Raw genomic sequence first — 22,506 nt, 5'->3', positions numbered from 1 at the left:
AAGACTGCAAAAGGAGGTGACGAAGAAGCCACCACCAACCCGCCAAGTCTGGAAGCCGAAGTCTAAAGTAGCGACTCAGGTCAAAAAGCAACCATTGCAGCCTTCAAAGCAAAGCCAACCTCCGGCGAATCAACCAAAGTCGCCGTTAATTCCAATAGCTTCTCCGGGAGATCATGCAGAACCATCCTGAAGGAAGAAGCCAGTTTTGGAGCGTCTCGGTCCAATTCCCGACGAGAGAGGCAAAGCTCCAGTTCACGAGCGTTTGGGCCCGATGAAGAAGCCCAGAACGACTCAATACGCTGGGGGTCGCCATCACCTCCAACATGACAAAGAGCTCAAGGCAGCTGCGCGCACCAATTTGCGCATCGAAGTCCAAGAGCATGCTGAGAACTCACGCCCACAAAGGCACGTTTCGAGGTGGGTAACTTTTGAGAGCCCAAAGAAGGCAATCTACCCTCATAAGGAAGCATTGTCATCTGATAGTGACAATGTTATACCTGAGAAGTTGTGCCCACACACGATAGGTTACTCCGACTGTCAAGATGACGAGTTGTACTATCGTGCTGGGGGTACGAATAAAACCAGGAAGAGGAGTCCCCGAGAACAGGAAACTCGATGCCCCTGTTCCAAACTCATTCGGGCGGTATTGTCAGAATGCAACGGCATCAAGGCGGTCCCCGAAAGAGTTTCAGTTTTTGAAAGGCTCAGGGCTGAAACGCCAAAACCAAGGCCTAGGCATTTCCAACGAAGAAGAAGGGTGATTGAAGACGGAGAATTTTCGAGGGTCACCACCAACATGACCAGCAAGGAGACATCGGCACGGGATGATTTCAAGTCGATTTTGAAAGCCTCCCAACCTAGAACCCGTCTGCAGTCCGGAACCATCGAGCGAGCAACCTATGGTAGGGTTCGGACAAGACGCCCTTCAGAAGATAAAGAATCTGATGCCGGCTCCGCAGTTGCATCAGATAATACGGTATCCAGCGAGGGACAACCCCGCGAGGCACTTATGATAAGTGCGGAGCAAATGGCCAAGATGCTTGAAGACGCTTTGGCTAAGCAACAAGAAACCTTCAGGTTTGAAATGCAGATGGCCATGCAGAACATGAGAGAAATGCATGACCAACAAATCCAAGCACTGGCGAACCAACAAGGCGAGCCGAATCGTCGTAACCCGGTTAATCTGGAATTTCGTCCTACGGGGGAAAGGTAAGGCACATGCTAATGCAGTTGATGCTAATCAAACTTTCCAATTGCAACCTCAGCAACAGCCGCAGCAACAAGCACCACAACAATCTCGAGGGCAATGGCAACAACGGCCTCAGAAGCAAAATTCTGCGGAGCCGAGGTTTCCTAAAGTGTACTCCTTCAAGGATGACGAAGTTCCCGGCATCTTCAAATACCTGTTGGAGAACAACAAGATCTAGCTGCCATCGATCGTGGATCAGGAGGGGGCGAACAAAGTGACGGATCCGAAGTATTGCGCATACCATAGAGCGGTCCATCACCCAACCAAGTCGTGCTACCACCTCAAGGACAAGATCCAGGTGCTAATTGATGTAGACGTCATAACCCCGAAGCCGTCCAAGAATGTTGGAGCAAACGCAGTGTCAATCAGCTTTGGATCGGTGCCCACAGCATGGTTCAAACCGGAGCGCATCACCAAAGTAGGGATGAAGACAGTGAACGATGACCCGCATGGACAGCGCCAAAAGAGACTTGTGCCACACACAGCCCCAAACGGCGAAATCCTATGGGTTCATCCTGATCTAATTGAAGACGAACAATGGACAACTTCCTCGAGAAGAAAAGGCAAAGGCAAATCCTGCAATGCTACATCTGCAATATTCGAAGAGGATGGCGACGAAGCTCCTGCCTTTCCGCTCTCCGAAGAAGAACAAGAAGCTTTCGCCACTAGAAGCGGAAATGAATATCACTACAATTATCCGCCACCTAGTGAGAAGGGGCCCTACAAGAAGCTTTGGCCAATGCAGAGGTATTTCTGACTCAAGTCAAGCCGATACCTGAACAGCCAGAACCGCTGAGTCAACAGTGCAACATAGCGACTAAGAACCTTCCCTGCATTACTTTCACCAAAGAAGATATGCAGACGAAGAATTCGAACCACGATCGGCCGTTATATTTCGTCGGATACATTGGCTCCAGCCAAGTCAACCGAATCCAAGTGGATCCGGGTTCTGCTGTGAGTATTATGCCGCTTCGATTGATGCATTTCCTCGGCATCCCAGTAAGCAAGTTGGCGTCCACAGGCACTGTTATTTATGGATTCAACACTAGTGGGTCAAGACCCTTGGGTAAGATCCGGGTGAAGTGCCAGATGGGAGATCTGAAGACAGAAGTCACGTGTTATGTGATCGATGCGGAGACTTCGTACAACTTACTATTGGGTCGGCCTTGGATCCATAGTAATGTTATAATTCCCTCAACTCTCCATCAGTGTTTGAAATATGTCGACACTGATAATAGGGTTAGAACGGTGGTCGCGGATAAGCAACCATTTAAAGGGTATGAGAATTATTTCACTGATTCTCTCCTTTATGGTAACGAATCCGATACTGAACCATCGGCCCAGGGCACAGACAGCGGAGAAGAAGCTGATTCTGAAGCCGGATTCGATTACGATGGTGGTTTTGTTTTAAATGACATTGTACCCTTTGTAATCAATCTTGACGATGAACAATCGTCAGATGGAGGTTGTAACTGGCAACTTGCCGATATTGCAATAAAAGATGATTTAGAATACTCCTTGTCTCTTGATGATGTGATAAAAGAGCTGTATGATAATCCTGATTTGTATATGCCGCTTCGGTCGTCCTATGTAACAAAGGAATGCCTCCAGCATTCTTTCGGAACAACCATGATCATCCCGAACAAGATAGGAGGCGCAAAAGAAGTAATTTATGGTAAAGGAAAAAGCTCCCCGTTACCAGATCATTTCTTAAGTGAAGATGAGGATGATGACAAACCTGGTCGGTATTTATCTAAGTATAGTCCACCAGATCATTTCTTAAGTGAAGATGAGGATGATGACAAACCTGGTCGGTATTTATCTAAGTATAGTCCAGAAGCGCGCAAGCTCATGGAAAATCAGGGGTACGATTTCACACTCGGAGAAGGTCTATACTTTGATCGAGGTCCTCGTAATCCAGCCAAAGCGGTATATGTACCAAAAGGGAAACCCGACGATTACTATAAATACGGGCGAGGCTTAGGCTATGTTTCCTCGTCCGATGAGGAATGTGGTTGGCAGATCATCGATCAAATTGCTAACAAAACTAAGAACGGATACTCTTCTGATTCTTCCGACATAAGTCTAGGGGAGGCATTCAAAGCCCTAATGGTAAACATGGCTACAGCTGATCCGTCTACAAGGGAGGACGATGATCAAATGCCAACATGGGAAGACCCGTGGGTTCACCATCTGAATATGCAATATGGTGATAGGTTCGAACAGAGAGAACCCCCCACTGAGGATAAAATAGTCCAAGTTAACATGGGCGACGAGGCCAACCCAAAGCCGATATTCGTCAGCGATAGTCTTCCCTCAAATGAGAAAGAGGAGCTAATTGCTCTCATCAAGGAGTATATTGATGTCTTCGCTTGGAACTACAAGGATATGCCAGGGCTCGACCCCAATGTGGCAATGCACCGCCTCGATATCAAGACGGATGCCAAACCTGTCAAGCAACAGCAAAGACGGTTTCGTCCGCAGATAATGGAAGCCATCGAGGCAGAGGTTAAGAAATTAATTGAATCAGGATTTATCCGAGAGGATATCGTTCCAGTCATGAAGAAGAATGGTAAAATCAGGATTTGCATTGACTTCAGGGACCTGAATACGGCATGTCCAAAAGACGACTTTCCTCTCCCAATCACGGATGTTATTATTGACAATACATGCGGGTTTGAGAGAATGTCTTTCATGGATGGTTTTTCAGGATATAACCAAATCAAGATGCACCCAGATGACGAGAAGCATACAGCATTCAGAACGCCCCTTGGTGTATTCTGCTACACGGTGATGCCATTCGGTCTGAAGAATGCAGGCGCCACATACCAGCGAGCAATGACTAAGATTTTCCAAGAACATCTTAGGAAAACAGTTGAGTGCTACGTTGATGATTTGGTCGTGAAAAGCCGTAATAAAGAAGATCACATCAAGGACTTGAAGACGATGTTCGATCTCATGAGGAGTCATCAATTGAAAATGAACCCCACTAAATCTTTCCTCGGAATGTCCAGCGGAAAATTCCTTGGATTCGTCGTCACCACTAAAGGTATACATATCGATCCTGACAAGGTGAAGGCAATACATGAACTACAACCCCCTAGAAATCTAAGAGAGCTCAGAGGATTGCAAGGGCGTTTAGCTTACATTTGGCGGTTCATCTCAAATCTCTCTGGGAAGTGCCAACCGTTCTCTAAGCTAAACAAGAAAGGGGTATCGTTTATCTGGGACGATGCCTGCCAAAAAGCGTTCGAAGATATCAAAACATATCTGGCGAACCCTCCTGTTCTCGTTGCATCGAAATCTGGTAAACCGTTCTTGATTTACAACAAGGCGATGAACCATTCGATAAGTGCTTTACTAGCACAAGACGACGATAAAGGTCACGAACAGGCAATTTATTACCTAAGTCGGACCTTGATAGGCGCTGAGTCTTGATATCCGATGATTGAGAAAGAATGCCTCGCATTAGTATTCGCAATGCAAAAGATGCGGCATTACTTGGTTGGACAGACGATCTATGTCATCTCCAACGTTAATCCAGTACGGGTGTTTATGACGCAACCGGCCTCTATGAATTGGCGATTAGCGAAATGGGCCCTTCTCTTGTCCTAATACGATTTGCACTTCAAACAACAGAAGTCGATCAAAGGACAAGCGATTTGTGATCTTTTGGCGGCAAACCCGACCACAGATACGGCAAAAGTATATGATGACTTGCCGGATAAAACCCACGAGGTTAACACCACGTCGCACCAGCAAGTATGGCAATTATATTTTGATGGTGCCTCAAGGGCAGTTAATAAAGTAATAACCCCGGGAGGCTCTACAGTTTCCTCTGGGGTTGGAGTTGTCTTAATCTCCCCGGGGAAGCATGTAATGCCTCGGGCTTATTCATTGACTAGTCCGTGCTCCAATAACGTAGCCGAGTACAACGTGCTTCTCATTGGACTCAGTTTCGCCAAAGAGCTGGGGGTCGAATATCTTGAAGCTTTTGGGGATTCGCAACTGATAGTCAACCAAGTCCGTGGAGAGTATGAAGTTAGGAACCAAGACCTGATCCCGTACCACCAGGAGGCCATCAAAATGGTAGAATCTTTTGAAGAATTCTTTATCGAATACATCCCTCGTCTCCAGAACGCTTATGCAGATGCACTGGCAGCACTAGCGGTATCACTTGCACAGCTCCAGAACGCTTATGCAGATGCACTGGCAGCACTAGCGGTATCACTTGCACAGCCTCCCGAAGCTGAACTATTGGTCACGGTGAGGACGCATCAACTCTGCATACCCATATACAGTATGGATATTGAAGAGGAAGACGATAGAAATATGAGCGCCAAAGAAGTGAATTCAACTCAAATTGGGTCTGAGTCCCGAGATTGGCGCTTTCCTATCATCGACTACGTCCAATACGGTATTTTGCCAGAGGATGTAAAAGAAAGAGAATCAATCCGCCGAAGAGCGCCAAGATTCTTCTATAATACCGAGACCCATACATTATACCGTAGAGGGTACGATGGTTTGTTAGTCCGATGCCTTTCAAACAAAGAAGCAAAAGAAGTGAATTATATGCATCAACCGCCAGAACAGTTGCACACGTCAACCACGTCTTGGCCGTTCGAGACATGGGGCATGGACATTGTCGGTCCTATTTTTCCCCTTCAGTCAAAGGTGATCGATTCATCCTCGTAATCACGGATTACTTCTCGAAGTGGGCTGAAGCGATTCCGCTTAAAGAAGTGAAGACGAACAACGTCATCAATTTCATTAAGCATCATGTCATATACAGACACGGCGTGCCGAGACGGATCATTCATGACAACGGCCCGCAGTTCATAAGTAACGCCTTCGTCAGGTCGTCAGATTCTGCGACAAGTTCAAAATTGAAGATGTTTCATCAACACCTTATTATCCCGCCGCGAATGGATTAGCGGAGGCGTTTAACAAGACGATCATTAAGATCTTGTCCAAGCTCGTGAAGACCAATAAACGAGACTGGGACGATAAACTCGGTGAAGCACTCTGGGCTTATCGCACCACCATACGCACGCCTACGGGAGCTACCCCGTATTCGCTGGTATACGGATGTGAAGCTGTGCTACCGCTGGAAATTCAGATTCCGTCCCTTCGGATCGCCCTCGCAACGGAGATGACGACGGAGGAACAACATCAGAAGCGTCTCGAAGAGCTCGAGAGGCTGGATGAAAAGCGTTTGGAGGCTCAACAACACATCGAGTTTTACCAAGCCAGGATGTCAAGGGCTTTTAACAAAAGAGTCCGACAGAGAAGCTTCAAGGAAGGAGATCTGGTCCTCGCTGCTCGCCGACCAATAATTCTCACCTCCAAGAAGAAAGGTAAATTCGAACCCAAGTGGGAAGGACCGTTTGTAATAGACACAGTCTATTCAAACGGTGCATATCGCCTGATTACTCACAGTTAGGACCACAGTCAAAATCCCCTCTCGATTCCCCCAATGAACGAGAGGTCCACAAATTGAGCGATCAAACCTTCCTACAGTTAGGATTGTCTCAAAACACCCACTTGGTCAAACCTTCTTACAGTTAGGACCACAGTCAAAATCCCCTCTCGATTCCCCCAATGAACGAGAGGTCCACAAATTGAGCGATCAAACCTTCCTACAGTTAGGATTGTCTCAAAACACCCACTTGGTCAAACCTTCTTACAGTTAGGGCCACAGTCAAAATCCCCTCTCGATTCCTCCAATGAACGAGAGGTCCACTTTCAAATCGAGTGATCAAACCTTCCTATAGTTAGGATCACCTCAAACTCCCGCTTGGTCAAACCTTCCTACAGTTAGGGCCAAAACCACAATTCACTCTCGATAAACGAGGAATTCACCTTTAATTCGATAATCCAACTTTCCGACAGTTAGGTTTATCTAGATCTTTCAGATGCTCAGAGTGGAGATCCCACTTCTAGTTTCTTTTGCGCTGGAAATAGAATATAAAATTCTTCCTTTCCAGAATCAAGGAATAGAGTATAAAATTCTTCCTTCCTTGTTTTCGGGTTCGCCTTCACCCTAAAAGAAGACCGGGAAACAGAATATAAAATAGACCGGGAAATAGAATATAAAATTCTGCCTTTCCCGCACTGATCTTTTCCAAAATTTGTCAATTTAGGATTCATCCTAGGAAGTTTATCCCAAATCCTAAGCAGGGATAAGTCTGCGCCTAACACGCGCTACCGGTTTAGTCTTTTTCCGTACAAAAAGACACCAGAGTTCAATTCTGGGGTATTCTATCCTGAAACCTAAGTAAGGATAAGTCTGCGCTTAACCTGCGCTGCCGGTTAGTTCTTAACCGCTAAAAGAACACCCGTCCCACATATTCAACATTGTGGCAGGTTGTTATTAATAACACCAAAATCCAGGCCTTACACGCATGGGGAATTTCATCCTGAATCCTAAGAAAGGGTATGCCGACGCCTAACACACGTCGCCGGTTTAGTCTTTTGCCGTAGAAAAAGACACCAGAATAAGTCTATGTATTCGACATCACAGCACGAAGTCTAAGGGAGTTCATTCCCTTAGCACAACGTTACATGCGGGACGGATGTCAACAATCCGCATGCTAGCCCAACTCAAACGATAGCCGGTAAAGGCTAATCAAACCCGTTGAAGGCTGGGGGTTAGCCAAAAACCCTAAAGTCAACGCCTAACACGCGTCGCCGGGTAGTCTATTCTCGTAAGAAAGACGAGGTCTACGTATTCAATATCGTAGCACTAAGAGTGTTAACTCTCTTAGCACCACGTTACATGCGGAACGGATTTAGACAATCCGCATGCTAGCCCGACTCAAATGGTAGTCGGTAAAGGCTAATCAAACCCGTTGAAGGCTGGGGGTTAGCCAAAAACCCTAAAGTTAATACCTAACACGTGTCGCCGGGTAGCCTATTCCCGTAACAATGGCGAAGTCTATGTATTCGACATCATAGCACAAAGTCTAAGGGAGTTCATTCCCTTAGCGCAACGTTCCATGCGGAACGGATTTAGACAATCCGCATGCTAGCCCGACTCAAACGGTAGTCGGTAAAGGCTAATCAAACCCGTTGAAGGCTGAGGGTTTGCCAAAAATCCTATGAATATTATGGTCAATCATTTCAAATGGAATGAGGAATCATAATAAAGATAAAGATAAAAACCAGTTTCACTAAGAGAATCAAGTGTCAAAGTTTTCAGCAAATAAAATTACACATCAAGCCCATGGCTAAAGATCTGCTGACTAAACTTAGACAGCTTCTAATCATAAGCTTGCCTGAGCTCATCCTGCAACTCGGCTCTGATAGAGTCTTCATTTGCGGCCAAAGTCTTCACAGCAATCTCTTCTATCTCGACCAGCTGCTGCTTCAAGGACTTCAGCTCATCAGATAAAGCAGTGTGTGTTTACTGATCCTGCAGCTTCGTCATCTGCAAAATACTCAAGGCCTCCTCTCTCTCACGGAGTTCCCGTCGGAGCTGATCTATCTGGGTCTCACAAGAAGCGATGGAAGAATCAAGCTCGTCGAGTGAGGATGATTTAATAGCAAGGCTAGCCTCAACTCGATCTATTCGGCCCCGCTGCACCTGAATCTCGAGCTCAGCGACCATCCGAGTACTGTGCCATGACTGTAAGCGAGTATCCAACTCGGCAACAATGAATGAAGAGGCACCTGCATTCCGGAGCTCGCGAAACATCTGAAGCTCATGCTCTAGGCGATCAAGGTCATCAACTATAGCCGTCGCCAGATCCAGATATCCTGTGTCCCTTATCAAATTTATCTTAGAATCAAGGTAGGGTTTAAACTGGTGAAGGGAAAGTCCGTCGTGGAAGAGTTTGCCAAGCATAATATTCATAAAGGAGAAGAAAGAGAGGACTTCTACGCAGATGACGATCTTCTCAGGGTCATTGTCCGATAACAACTCCTTCACAAGGACATGAAGCCGAGAGGAAGGCCCTACACAAGAAGGAGAAATCTGTCAAGAAGTTTTAATAAAGAAATAAAGGATATTCGTGCTTAATTTATACCTCCTTCCCCTTGAGTCACTGGGGGTAGCGGAGGTATGACGGCTGTAGGTGTATCAACTGGTGCAGTTGGTCTCACAGCCGGTTCAACAGGATTAGTCTCGGCAAAAGCTCCTGTTAAACACAGAACGGAATGATCAGACACATCACGTTATAGCTGCATTAGTCAAAAAATTGGCTAGTCCTATAATTAACTCGAGAAGAGGCCCGTACCTTCAAAAGAACTATTCTCGGGATCCTGAGGGAGTGCAGGCTTAGGAAACATATCCTCCGGCAGCGGGCCATCGATCTGATGAGAGTCATACATGAAGTGGAACATAGAAGTGTCTGCAGGCAAACCTGCCTCGTCGAAGTCGTCAATCGAAAAATCTGACACAAGGAAATGTAAGTACGAAAGAAGAATAAAGAGAATATGACCAATGGAAATAAGTTACCTCTCGTAGATGTATCTGGATTCACTGAATCAGGCCCTACATTGGTAGCCTCCCTAAAGTCAGCGGCTTCTGCAGGTTTTTCTACCTGGTAAGGTGAGTCAGGCTCACCAGAAGATACAAACTCACGAGGAGCAGGATCAAAACTCATCTCCCCTTCCTCGCGCTCTCCTGCATAGAATGGGAAAGCATGAGCCTAAAAATCTAAACGATCAAAAGAATGATCTATAGAGTAGATGTTACCTCTGTCGCTAGCAGGATCATCACCAGCCAAATCCATCCCAGACGCTCGCGAATCTGCAGGCGGTTCCGCCTATCAGCACGGACAGCAGTCGAAGGTCTTGCCCGGGCAAAAGGACGGATTTCCTCATCACTGTTGGTCGCTGTCCCTGAAATATCAGATAGTGGTCAGGACTAGCAATTCGGAAATGCAGAAAGAAAAGATGGGTGACTAACCTCGCTCGAAATCTACCTTGTAGTCTTCAGGATCTCCGCCTGAGGCCTCTCCAGCAGAACTAAAGGCCCTATGACCTTCTGCATCAAGTCGGCGGGTTTTGCCCCGCGCCCTCTGTGACCGAGCACCGTCCCGGATCACATGAGAATCAATCTGAGAGGCTTCTTAGGCCACCAACTCTTCAATAGGCTTCACAGGGACAGTCTTATTAGCTGCTAACAACCACCTGTAGCTCAAGAAAGTGAGGTTCAACTGTCGCTCAGCACCCGAGAGACTAAACCTAGCACCAGTGCAGCCTGTCACGGTCCACAACCATGCACGAAGACCGTCCACCAAACCTCCATGAGCCCGAAGCTGCTGGCGCGGGTTCCCGACATAAAGCTGGAGGGTAGATACGGCTCTATAAAACACTGATTCCCCACCCGGAAAGTCAAGTAGCCCGGCCTGATGTTCACTAGCCAATTAAAGCAGCCGATATCTAAATAAGTGCGATACTCCCTCGGCTTCTCCTCATCAATCAAACACTCGCCATACCGACTAGAGAACTGCGGAAAGCAAGTAGAGAATGCCCAGTACTTGTGGACCTGTAACTGCCTCCTGATATCAGAGAACCCTCGGCCTTCCCACTCGCCATTCTCAAGCAGCTGTAGTAAGGGAACAGAGTGGTCCATAGCATGCGGTACCGACATCATGTCAGAACGATGAAGGACGAACCAAGCCATCAAATAAATATACGGAAGCTCCACCTTAGTGGTAGGAATCTGAGTCCTCCCGTGTAAAAGCACCGGAAATCTGTCGAAGCCCTCGATGAATGTTAGCCACCATCACCGGAAGAAGCGAAAGTTCCTTCTTGTAGGCAAGCTGAACTGCAGGATAGAGCACTTCCAGTGGCAGAGCGTCAGGCTCTATAAAACACTGGTTCCCCACCCGGAAAGTCAAGTAGCCCATCCTGATGTTCACTAGCCAATTAAAGCAGCCGATATCTAAATAAGTGCGATACTCCCTCGGCTTCTCCTCATCAATCAAACATTCGCCATACCGGCTGGAGAACTGCGGAAAACAAGTAGAGAACGCCCAGCACTTGTGGACCTGTAGCTGCCTCCTGATATCAGAGAATCCTCGGCCTTCCCACTCGCCATTCTCAAGCAGCTGTAGTAAGGGAACAGAGTGGTCCATGGCATGTGGTACCGACATCATGTCAGAACGATGAAGGACGAACCAAGCCATCAAATAAACATACGGAAGCTCCACCTTAGTGGTAGGAATCTGAGTCGGCGATTCCTTCTCCTCCCGTGTAAAAGCGCCAGAAATTTGTCGAAGCCCTCGATGAATGTTAGCCACCATCACCGGAAGAAGTGAAAGTTCCTTTCTGTAGGCAAGTTGAACCGCAGGGTAGAGCACTTCCAGTGGCAGAGCGTCACCGGACTGATACGGGACTACGCATTTCTTTAACCAGATGGCGAGGTAGCCGGCAAGAAGAGTCATTGGACGAATCGGTGCGGTCGCATGGCATAAGAATGATTTGAATTTAGTCCCTGCAGGAAAGCCACTCTCAGGACTGCTAATGGTATAGGAATGAGCGTCAGTCTTCTTCAGCAGCTTATTAACCTCTGAAGGAGTCAGCGGTGCCAGTTCACAAATAGATTGGCCAGAATGGCTCTCCAGATTCCTGAACAAATATGATGCGAACTGCTTCAGGCTCACATTTGATTTGGTCCTCTTCGCTAGGGGCTTAGACTGCGCCAAAGCAATGTGATAGTGACAGGTGAGGTCCCATAAGGTCTCGTAGCGGTCGGGCATGCGATCCTTTAGCTGACTCAGTTCATGGTTGGAAGGAAAATACTCCTGGTATAACATCTGACCCATGGGCAAACCAGAAATCTTATGCATCTCATGGAGAGCCAAGCCCAACTCTCCGTGCCTAGTCAGAAAGGTGTTCGAATCTGGATTATAAAGCTCGCATAAGGCAAAGAAATGCTTCGCACTAACGGGTAAACCATGCATGGTGGCACGAATGGCTGCATAAAGACCGCAAGCGTGCAACTCCTCGCTCCATCGGCTCAAGACGTACTTCGTCATACGAGCCCACCAAAACCTGTCCAAAGAATGGACCCAACCATAGAATCTGTGGCGCGGTGCAGGCATCTCCCGTCCTAAGTTAGCGAGGCGATTCCTCAAAGTGGAAGCAGAGGCAAGGAACTCGTTACGGGGCGGTGCATCTAGCCCCAGTACTCCAGGACGCAGTCCAATAATGTGATTCCTGCTCGAACCAGGAACTGCCTGATGAGTAATGTAGCCGCAGTGAACGCTCTCATGCTCCTCTGTCAAGCGCCACGACATCTCCCGTTTCACAGCCTGACGCCTGAGTTCAGTCAAGGAACGGTGCCGAGGAATCTTCGGTAAATAGAAGAAGCCATTGCCAGTCTTATGAAGCCACTGCTCGGCGTCAATAAATGCTGCATCGGGATCTCTGACAGAATCGCCAAACAAGAAATCAGTCTTCCTGAGAGACTGAATGGAACTAGCATCCTTCACGAGGGGCGCATCTGTAATCAGCTGACGAAGGGCTCGATGTCCACCTTCCTTCACCACTTGGGCAACCTCTGTCGACGTGCCCGGAACAAACTGGGAAGCAAGTGGAATCGGCGAAAAATCATCAGACGTCGAATAATATTCGTCACGACGTCCATTCACCGCATGCGATGAAAAGGCTCCGGAAGGATACTCCACTGAAAACAAGCAATTAAGTGTTTGTTAATTTCAGGTATAAAAGGAAATTGAACTCATCTTACAAATCGGTAAGATAGAGTCATTACCTTATAAAGGGTGAGACGATTTGGCCACATTGTGCATTTATAAGATAGGGCATATCGACAATATATCCCTGCCTTATAAAACACAATGCAGCGTCAAAACGCCCCCTTTATTTTGAGATATGGTTTTGACCAAGCAAAACTCATCTTTAAAGCGTCGATCCTCACCAAGGAGAATCAAGGCTCTTCCCGATTGCCTCACCAAGGAGAACAACGTGGGGTAAAAAGGACCAATTTGCAAATTTCCAGAAAAAAGAGGGTTAATTTGTAAAATTTTCAAATATGCAAAAATAGCTCACCAGCATATGAGGGAAGCATGCCGTCAGCCGATGCAGCAGGGGAGCGACCTCTCGAGACTCGCGACATAATGATCTACAAAATAAATCAAGAGGTCAGATCTATAAAAAAAAATCCTCTTTTTATTGCAATTCTACCCCCTGAAAGATAAGCTCGAGGCGCCAAATCATAATCCTAACCCTCGCATGCAATCCCACAAGTTCATAAATTAAATTAAGCATAAAAAAAATGCTAAAATTATGGAAGATATACCTGAGGGAAAGCTCGAAGATCCAATAAAAATTAGATCTTGAAAAGTGCTCGAACCACGCGCTCGAGGGGCCTGAGAGAAATTCTAAAAATGGAAGTTTCGAGGGATTTCTCAGTCAAAGATCAAAAGGAAGACTAGATCTAAGATGAATATCAGGTTTTGAGGGAGAACGGATGCTCGAGGGAAGAGAAATTCAAAAAAGAGGAGAGAGAGGTGGCCGGCCCTAGGTGAGGGAAAAGAAAAGAAAAAAGACCCCTTTTGTAGGGTGAACCGGCCTTGAACCAAACCGGCCTTGAACCGGACCGAACCGGTTTTGAACCGGAATCTAAATTGAAGCTGAACCGAGCATCGAAACGACTTCAAACGACGACGATTAAGCCCACTCATTTATCACTGCCTCTCCTCATATCATCGGAAGAGTGGAGGGATTTTTAACCTAATGCTGCCGTTTTTTGGGTCATTGTCAGAGACCGGTTCAGTTCATTATGGCGCACAGAAATACGTCCAATAAGGTACTACTGAGTATAAATTGTGTCCGCGTAATGTTGGTTGAGAAGCAGTTTTCTCTGGCAAGTATTTTTCTAAAAAATATTCATTAGGATAAAGCTCAACAACAGTACGTCCTCGCGCACCAACCAGCGTTGCAGAATAAAGACGCGGACGCTCACAATCGCATGGTCAGCTAAAGATTAGAAAGTCAGGAATCGGAGCTTCAAGTTTAAAATTCCGACAACGTCAGACAATCAAATGCAGCGCACCCGGAACCTACAGACATCGACAAAGCAACCGAATAGCCTGGAAGATTGAAGGAATCAAAGAACGGACAGTCATTCCAAAGTCCCATTACGCCGACTGAAGTTGGGACAATCAATATCCAAAGTATTCCAGACTCTATATGAAAAGAGACGAGACTGAAAATATTTTCTTTGAGGGTATCTGTTCAGCATATAAAATTGCTTATAGGTCCCTTAGCACAGCTCGGCACAAACCGACGAACCAACGAGGCGACGAATCGCACGCGAGCAACGGAATAAACCCATTCGCGTTCGGAATTAAGCCAAGTGTTGAAGAGTCAACGAGTGATCCAACCAAAGACAAACTCGGACGAATCACGATCGAATCAAGATCAGTTTCGGACTCGAACTCAGAAGCAGATTTACTGCCAAATCAGATCAACAAAATCAGAATCTAAGTCAACCGAATCACGGACAGAACCGAGAAACGGATACAGCACAAAACGAAGGAAAACAGCAAACCCAGAGGGCTCGGCCGAAACCGAGCCACCTCTAGGTGGCTCGGCTTACTGCCAAATCAGAAGTAGATTTACTGTCAAATCAGATCAACAAAATCAGAATCTAAGTCAACCGAATCACGGACAGAACCGAGAAACGGATACAGCGCAAAATGACGGAAAACAGCAAACCCAGAGGGGCTCGGCCAAAACCGAGCCGCCTCAAGGTGGCTCGGCCAAAGCCGAGCCACCCTGAGGTGGCTCGGTGGCCGAGCCACCTTGAGGTGGCCGGCCCAGAGCCGAGCCACCTCAAGGTGGCCGGCTGCACTGTGCCCAAGGCACAGTGAGGGTAGCCTATAAATAGGCCCCCTTTTGTTCATTTTCGAAGGTTGGACTTTTGAGAGCCGAAACTCTGCCGGATTGAAGATCGAGCTTAGAGTTTTGAAGACTTGAAGACTTGGACATCCAGATCTGATCCTCGGCGAGCATCCACGTCACAAAAGGCAGGAGTTCGAGAGAGGGTAAGAACAGATCTGAGATCTACACGAGATCACACTCCGGATCTAAGCTTGGTCTTAGATCCTGAGATCCGAGCGATTATTTCCTTAGTGAATTAATCCCTCCCGGCTATTATTCCCTTCGTAGAATAATACCCGTCAAATCGTGTAGATCCGACCGGATCTAGATCGCGCGATGGTCCACGGATTAACCCCGGCGTTGGCAAAGAACCCACAAAAGCGAGTGACCGCAAAACAGGAGCTCGCGATTTGTTCAAAAGGAGAAAGTTGTAATTTTTATTTTTTTTCTTTTATTTCGTTGTAACCGGATCTAAAAAAGACCGGATCTTTTGTAACTCAAAAAGTTGTTATTCAAGATGACAATGACTTCAATGAAAGACACAATTTTCACCGCGAACACTCTCGTCGCCACCGTACTTACACCTCACGACGCCCCTCCAGCATCCAACGAGGTCCAAGCAGTAGATCTGGACCTCCCCTCCAGCAAAATCTTAGGTCGTGAAGACGTGCTAACTTTGTCGAAGAGAGCATGCCAAAACAACGCCAACGCCTTGTGCATCAACTTGCCAAGGCTTTAGAGCCAATGGACGGGATCCGCTATGATGTGGATCTGAAATCTAGGCAGCACCGATAACAACAACGGCGAGTAAACAACCCCTCCTCCAAAGCAGAGAAGAATGAATGGGTCCACATCAAAAGGACCCGCTCTACCCTTGAGGAGCGAATCTAGAAGCATCGCGTATTACTCGCTCATGCTCGAGTCCTTTTCCAAAAAGCAAAAGAAATGCAGAAGGAAGAGGTGGTTAAAAAGTCACCCAAGCACAAACGGGTGTGGGTGCCGAAGGCAAAAGGTAAAAGTGGACGAAGTTACCATTCGGTCTTCGTCAACTTCAGATCTCGTTTCCCCTGTCCCCGTACTTCCGACGGAGCCACACGGTAGCATGGATCTCACCAAATTTAGAGTTTCTCTGAAAGACCGCATTGGTCCTCTCCCCGAAGAGCGAGGTAAAGAACCTGTGAATGAGCCATTGGGGTCGTTGAAAGGTTCCCAAACAACAATTTAAGCTGGGGGTCGTACTAATCCCCCTAATAACAACAAAGGGAAAGCCCCTATGGCTGACCACATCGGATTGCGAGTCGAAGTTCAAGATCCCGTTAGAGTTTCACGCTCATGAAGGCGTAAGTCTGAACGTGTGACTCTTGGAGACGCCAATTAAGTGTCATGTCCCCAGAGGGAAACAAGTTCGTTCAATGACGACGTTATACCTAGGAAGTCGTGCTAACACACGATGGGTTGCTCCGGTCATCTGGCCGACAAGTTGTACTATTGGGCTGGGGTTGCGAATAAATCCCAAAAAAGAAATACTCGAGACGTGGACTCGCACTGTCCGTGTGCCAAGATAATCAAGGTAGTGTTGTCAGAATGTTCCTGCCATAAGGCCCCACAAAGGGTTTCAGTGTTTGAAAGAATCTTCATCGGAACATCCGAGACTAAGCCGAGGCGTTTCCATAGAAGAAGGTTAACCAGCACAAATAACGAGCTCTTGCGAGTTACTATCAACATGGTAGACAATGTAGGCGTCAAAATTTGCCTATGAGTTCCCGTACGCACTCGAAGTGAAATATAGACGATAGGCGTCATCATCCAAGTCAAGAAAGAATTATCTAGCCCCGTGAAAGATAACGAATATACAAAGTGAGTCAATGGAGTGTAGAAGTCAACGGAATGATGAAATGCGCAATACAAGTTCGGAGAAGTCAGAAAGTGTCGAACACCTCAAAGTGGCCTGCAAAAAGAAGAGGCATTTAGACCATGCTATGTTATGAATCTAAAAAAGTTTAAAACAAAAAAGTTGTAGGTCTCTTTGTCAGATTTCTAACACATCTTAGATTACCTCATTCTGAGGTCAGACGAGGGAGTTAGAGCCAAAATACCCAAGACCATTCAGGCCATTTTACACCAGCGAGACACAATCTATGTCTCAGAGAAAATAGAGATTTTGGCTATGATTTGTTTATAATATGAAGAATCTTAAAACATAAAAGTTGTAGGTATCTTTGTTATCTTTCCAAAACATCTTGAATCACCTCAATCGGAGGTCAAATTAAAGAGTTAAGACTAAAATACCTGAGACAATCCAAGTTATCTCGGACATGTGCGAGACAGTCGAAGTGACTCGCGCCCATGTCAGCTCCCGATGTGTTTTCTGATAAGATTGGCTTCTAGAACTCCTTGGGATCATCCATAAACACATGGGTTTATCTTTAAACATGTGGAAGTTGTTACACAACTGAAAATTCACCTAAACGGATAATAATGGTTGTTCTTTGATCCTATCCACAAACACGACATCTAAAGCCTATAAATACACCCCTAGCACCCTTATAAAATCTGATCCGAAGGGAGCCACGAATTTCAGAGGAGCTAAGGTGAAGGTCTAGAATTCTCGAGCCTCGGTGAAGCCCTACAGGATTGGACATCTGAAGGGAGCCACAAATTTCAGAGGAGCTAGGGCGAGGTTCTGACGAATTTGAGAGAGGCTAGCAGATTTTGGCGAATTCCGTTATAAAGAAGGATCGTTTCAAAGGATCTGAGGCCCGTTCCCCCCTTCCTCCGGATTTAAGCTTAGTCATAAATCTCGAGATGAGCTGTGTGTCACGGGCTGATTCTTTCACCACAAACCTCACTCAAACCCGTGCGGCACTTAGTCACTCTTTTCCTCACTAGAATGGCTAAGTCAGCCTAATCCCTCAAACACTCATTCAAGAGAAGGGAAGAGAACACTCAAGAGTGGAAGTGGAAGCTCTTATTGCTTTATTGCTTAGCAACTCTTGCTTGTTAGCCTTCTAGATTGTTCTTACAATCAATGGTTAAGATTGAGTCTCTAGACTCTTCTCCTAAAATATCTCCCTAGATATTTACATGGGACTTTCTAGAAGCTTTTACAAGGGTCCTTAGATATTTTAATGAGACTTCCTAGAAGCTTCTAGATACAAGATATTTATCATACCTTTATTATCCAAGAAAACTCTAGAAAACCCTAGGATCTTCATGGACCCAACCATGAATAAGTGAGTCCAAATGCACCCAATTGAGCCAAAAATGATGCGGTTCGTGATGTTCTCCCCTACCTATCCAAGCGATGCCCTCATCGCTTAGTCTTCTCCTGGCGAAACTTCTCGATCAAGTCTTCAAACTGCCACAAGGATCGCGCAGGTTCCCAACTGTTCTCACTATCGGGTAAGCCTTTCCACTTCACAAAGTACTCTAACCTCGGGTGGTTGTTGGCTTCACGAACCGTCCTATCCGTAAGAATTTCTTCGGCCTCCTTGTCGAACTCCATACTAATCCCTATTGGCGCTCGACTAGAATTTCCTCTATCTGGATCTTCCGTATCTTGATGATATGGTTTTAACATGCTCACATGGAAGACTGGATGATACTTCACAGTTGGGGGAAGCTTTACCCTGTAAGCCACGTTCCCCACTCTCTTATCGATTGGAAATTTTCCCTCATACTTGCGTATCAAGCTCTTGTGTTGCCCTTTATGTCGATCTAATGTAGAAAGCTTGACAAGGACCAAGTCTCCAACTTGATACTCCATATGCCTTCGCTTCTTGTCGGCCCATTTCTTCATCTTCTTTGCCGCCTTGTTCAAGCACGAGCGTGCTAATTCGTTCTGATCTTGCCACCCCTTAGAAAATCGGTAAGCGGCTGGGCTATTTCCCTTATAACCTGTAGCAATAGCATTTGGAGTGAGTGGTTGCTGAAGCGGCTGGGCTATTTCCCTTATAACCTGTAGCAATAGCATTTGGAGTGAGTGGTTGCTGACCTGTGATGATCTCGAATGGGCTCCTCCCGGTAGACTCACTCCTTTGCAAATTGTAGGAGAATTGGGCTATGTCCAGTAGCTTCACCCAATCTTGCTGGTTGGCACTCACATAGTGTCTCAAGTATACCGCCAACAAGGCGTTTACCTACTCCGTCTGGCCATCTACCTGAGGGTGGAAGCTAGTGGAGAAGTTTAGATCTGACCCTATGAGTTTGAAGAGTTCCGTCCAGAACTTCCTGTGAAGCGACCATCCCGATCACTTACGATGGACTTTGGTAGCCCCTAATACTTCACCACGTGCTTCAGAAATAGTGGTGCCGCTACCTCGGCTGGACACTTGGCTGGGGATGGAGTGAAAATGCCGTATTTAGAGAACCGGTCAACCACCACCATAAGAATGCTGCATCCATCTGACTTGGGTAGACCCATGATGAAGTCCATGGAAATGCTTTCCCAAGGTCTCTCTAGAATAGGTAATGGTTCTAACAGTCCAGCCGACATTCTCTGCTCTGTCTTGTCTTGTTGGCACACAAGACAAGTCTTCACGTAGGCCTCAACATCATCCCTTATGCGAGGCTAATAATACGTCTCTTCTACAAGAGCTAGAGTTCTGTGCACACCTGGATGTCCCGCCCATTGAGAGTCATGACATTCTTTAATGATCTCCCACCTTAGATTCCCGAACAATGGCACGTACACCCGTCTCCCTTTGGTATAAAGTAGGTCTCCTTCTAGCCAGAACCTTCGAATTTTGCCTTCTTTTGCGTAGTCCACCATGTTCTTGGCTGTAGGATCATGAGACAAACCTTCCATAATACGATCAAGTAAGGTGCTCTGAGGATGACTTATCATAGCAGCAAGTTTCATCTTCCGGCTTAACGCATGTCATCTTTGGTTCATCTCCTTCAGCAATCCGTACTTGATAGTATCCCGAGCGCAAGTAAAGCTTAGTGAAGTACCTTGCCAGACCCAATCTGTCGAATAAGTCCATAATCAGAGGAATGGGATACTTGTTCTTCACTTTGATCTTGTTTAAAGCCCGGTAGTCGATGCATAGCTGCAATGACTCATCGTGCTTCTTCTGGAATAATACATGGGCACCATATGGAGCCTTAGACGGACAAATGTATCCGGCATCCAACAAGTCCTTCAGTTGTTTTTGAAGTTCCTCCAACTCCGGTGGTGCCATGCGATAAGGTCCCATGGCTGGGGGATGAGCTCCTGACTCAAGCTCGATCTTGTGATCCACCTCTCTCTTAGGTGGGAGCTTACTTGGTAGCTTTATGGGCATGATGTCGTGGTAGTCCTCCAAGACACTTCGGATATTCTCGGGCATGTCTTCACCCTGGTGTGAGTCTTCCTCCACCTTGACTGTAGTAATAAAAGTTGGCTCATGTCGACGGACGCCCTTGGACACTTGTAATGCCGAGAGCATTTTAGAAGTCAAACTCTCGTGCTTGATCGGAACTGTGCATGCCCTGCCCTCTAGGATGTACATTGTGTTGGTGTATGGAACCAACATGGCCTTTACCTTGTCCAAAAATTCCAAGCCAAGTACTACGTCAAAGTCATCCATGGTCACAACCGTCAAGTCTTCTTGGCCGCACTATTCTCCAATGCTTACATCTACCTTCTGAGCCACGCCAGTGATGGGAGTGGGACTTGAATTGACAGCTTTGATGACACCCCCTCCCTTGGTGATCTTAAGATTCAACATACTAGCAACATCGCGAGAAACCAAGAGATGAGAAGCACTAGTATCTAGAAGGGCCTTGAAGGTTTTACCGGAAATGGTTGTCTCAATGAACATCACCCCCCGAGGTCTTGCATTCACTTTTGCCTTGATTAAATTGAAGAGACAAAGTGAGTTGATTCGGGTCTCCTCATTTTTCTTCTCCTCTTCCTTCTGAACTAGGGCCACAAGATTGGCCCTCTTGGGACAGTCCATAGCCTTATGTGGACCGCTGCAGAAGTAGCATGCCAACTTCTTTGAACGGTCACCCTCTTTAGAGTTGTAATAGGATTTACCCTTCTCGGACGTTGATTTAGGTGGGAACTCTTTGGATGGTTTATCCTTCTCTCCCCCACCTTTAGTAAGCGTACCCTTTTTATCCTTTGGCTTGGATGAGTTGTTCACCTTCTTGAACTCGATCAGTGACTCGGCTACTTGCATTGCTTGGGCTAGAGTCTGAACGCCACGCCTTTGTAACTCCATCTTGGCCCATCCCACGAGGCCATCAATGAATGAGAATAGAGAGTCCTTCTCGCCCATGTCAGGGATCTCCAATAGCAACTTTGAAAATTCTTTCACGTAATCACGAATTGAACCTTTTTGAGTAAGGCGACGGAGTTTACCTCGGGCCTCATCCTCAGCATTCTCCGGATAGAATTGCCGCTTTAGATCTGCCTTGAATTCTTCCCAAGTAGTAATGGAGCACGTACCCTTTTTCATATCCTCGCATCGTCAACGCCACCACAACGTAGCAATGTCTTCGAGATAGATCTGCCTTAAATTCGGCCATCTCCTTCAGGAACATTTCTCCTTGGCTCCGTAGGAATGTACACTCCTCACGTACGGATGTGATCCCTTACTGTAGCATGTCGACAATGGAATTCAAGGCTGACTGCATCTCCTCCCGAAGTTCGTCTCCTGTAGACTCCAACTTCTCGATGTGCTCGCCGAAAGCCTCCATCTTATCCGCCACGGTAAGCTCCACCTTAGCCAACCGTGCCGCCAACATCATCATGATGTCACGAGATTTATCCCTACGTTGCCTTGGAACATCCTTCGGATCCACCACACCAAGTACTTCGAAACGAAGGTCGGAGCTCGACATTATCACTTCTGAACCTTGGCTCTGATACCAAATGTCACGGGATGATTCTTTCACCACAAACCTCACTCAAACCCGTGCGGCACTTAGTCACTCTTTTCCTCACTAGAATGGCAACACTCACTCAAGAGAAGGGAAGAGAACACTCAAGAGTGGAAGTGGAAGCTCTTATTGCTTTATTGCTCAGCACCTCTTGCTTGATTCAAATGAAATGCCTTAGCCCCTATTTATAGGCAAGACTAGCTTACAATGGATGGCTATGATTAGCCTTCTACATTGTTCTTAGAATCAATGGTTAAGATTGAGTCTCTAGACTCTTCTCCTAAAATATCTCCCTAGATATTTACATTGGACTTTCTAGAAGCTTTTACAAGGGTCCTTAGATATTTTAATAAGACTTCCTAGAAGCTTCTAGATACAAGATATTTATCATACCTTTATTATCCAAGAAAACTCTAGAAAACCCTAGGATCTTCATGGACCCAACCATGAATAAGTGAGTCCAAATGCACCCAATTGAGCCAAAAATGGGGCGGTTCGTGACACGTGATCTCGCTTGGTCGGGATCAACG

At 46.5% G+C, this 22,506-nt stretch overlaps 1 protein-coding gene across 1 annotated transcript; it reads right to left on the bottom strand.

Moving 5' to 3' along the window:
• Window positions 18,417–19,601, bottom strand: LOC109831281. The gene is made up of 2 exons (XM_020398614.1): window positions 19,425–19,601; window positions 18,417–19,064 (listed from the first exon to the last, which is right to left on the bottom strand). The coding sequence occupies exons 1-2, from the start codon at window positions 19,599–19,601 to the stop codon at window positions 18,417–18,419; spliced, it is 825 nt and encodes a 274-aa protein (XP_020254203.1).

This window comes from Asparagus officinalis, chromosome 2, assembly GCF_001876935.1.
Source record: "Asparagus officinalis chromosome 2, Aspof.V1, whole genome shotgun sequence".
NCBI classification, from domain to species: Eukaryota; Viridiplantae; Streptophyta; class Magnoliopsida; order Asparagales; family Asparagaceae; genus Asparagus; species Asparagus officinalis.
Note: the sequence above shows the minus strand (reverse complement) of the source record. Positions and strands in the feature narration are given on the sequence as shown.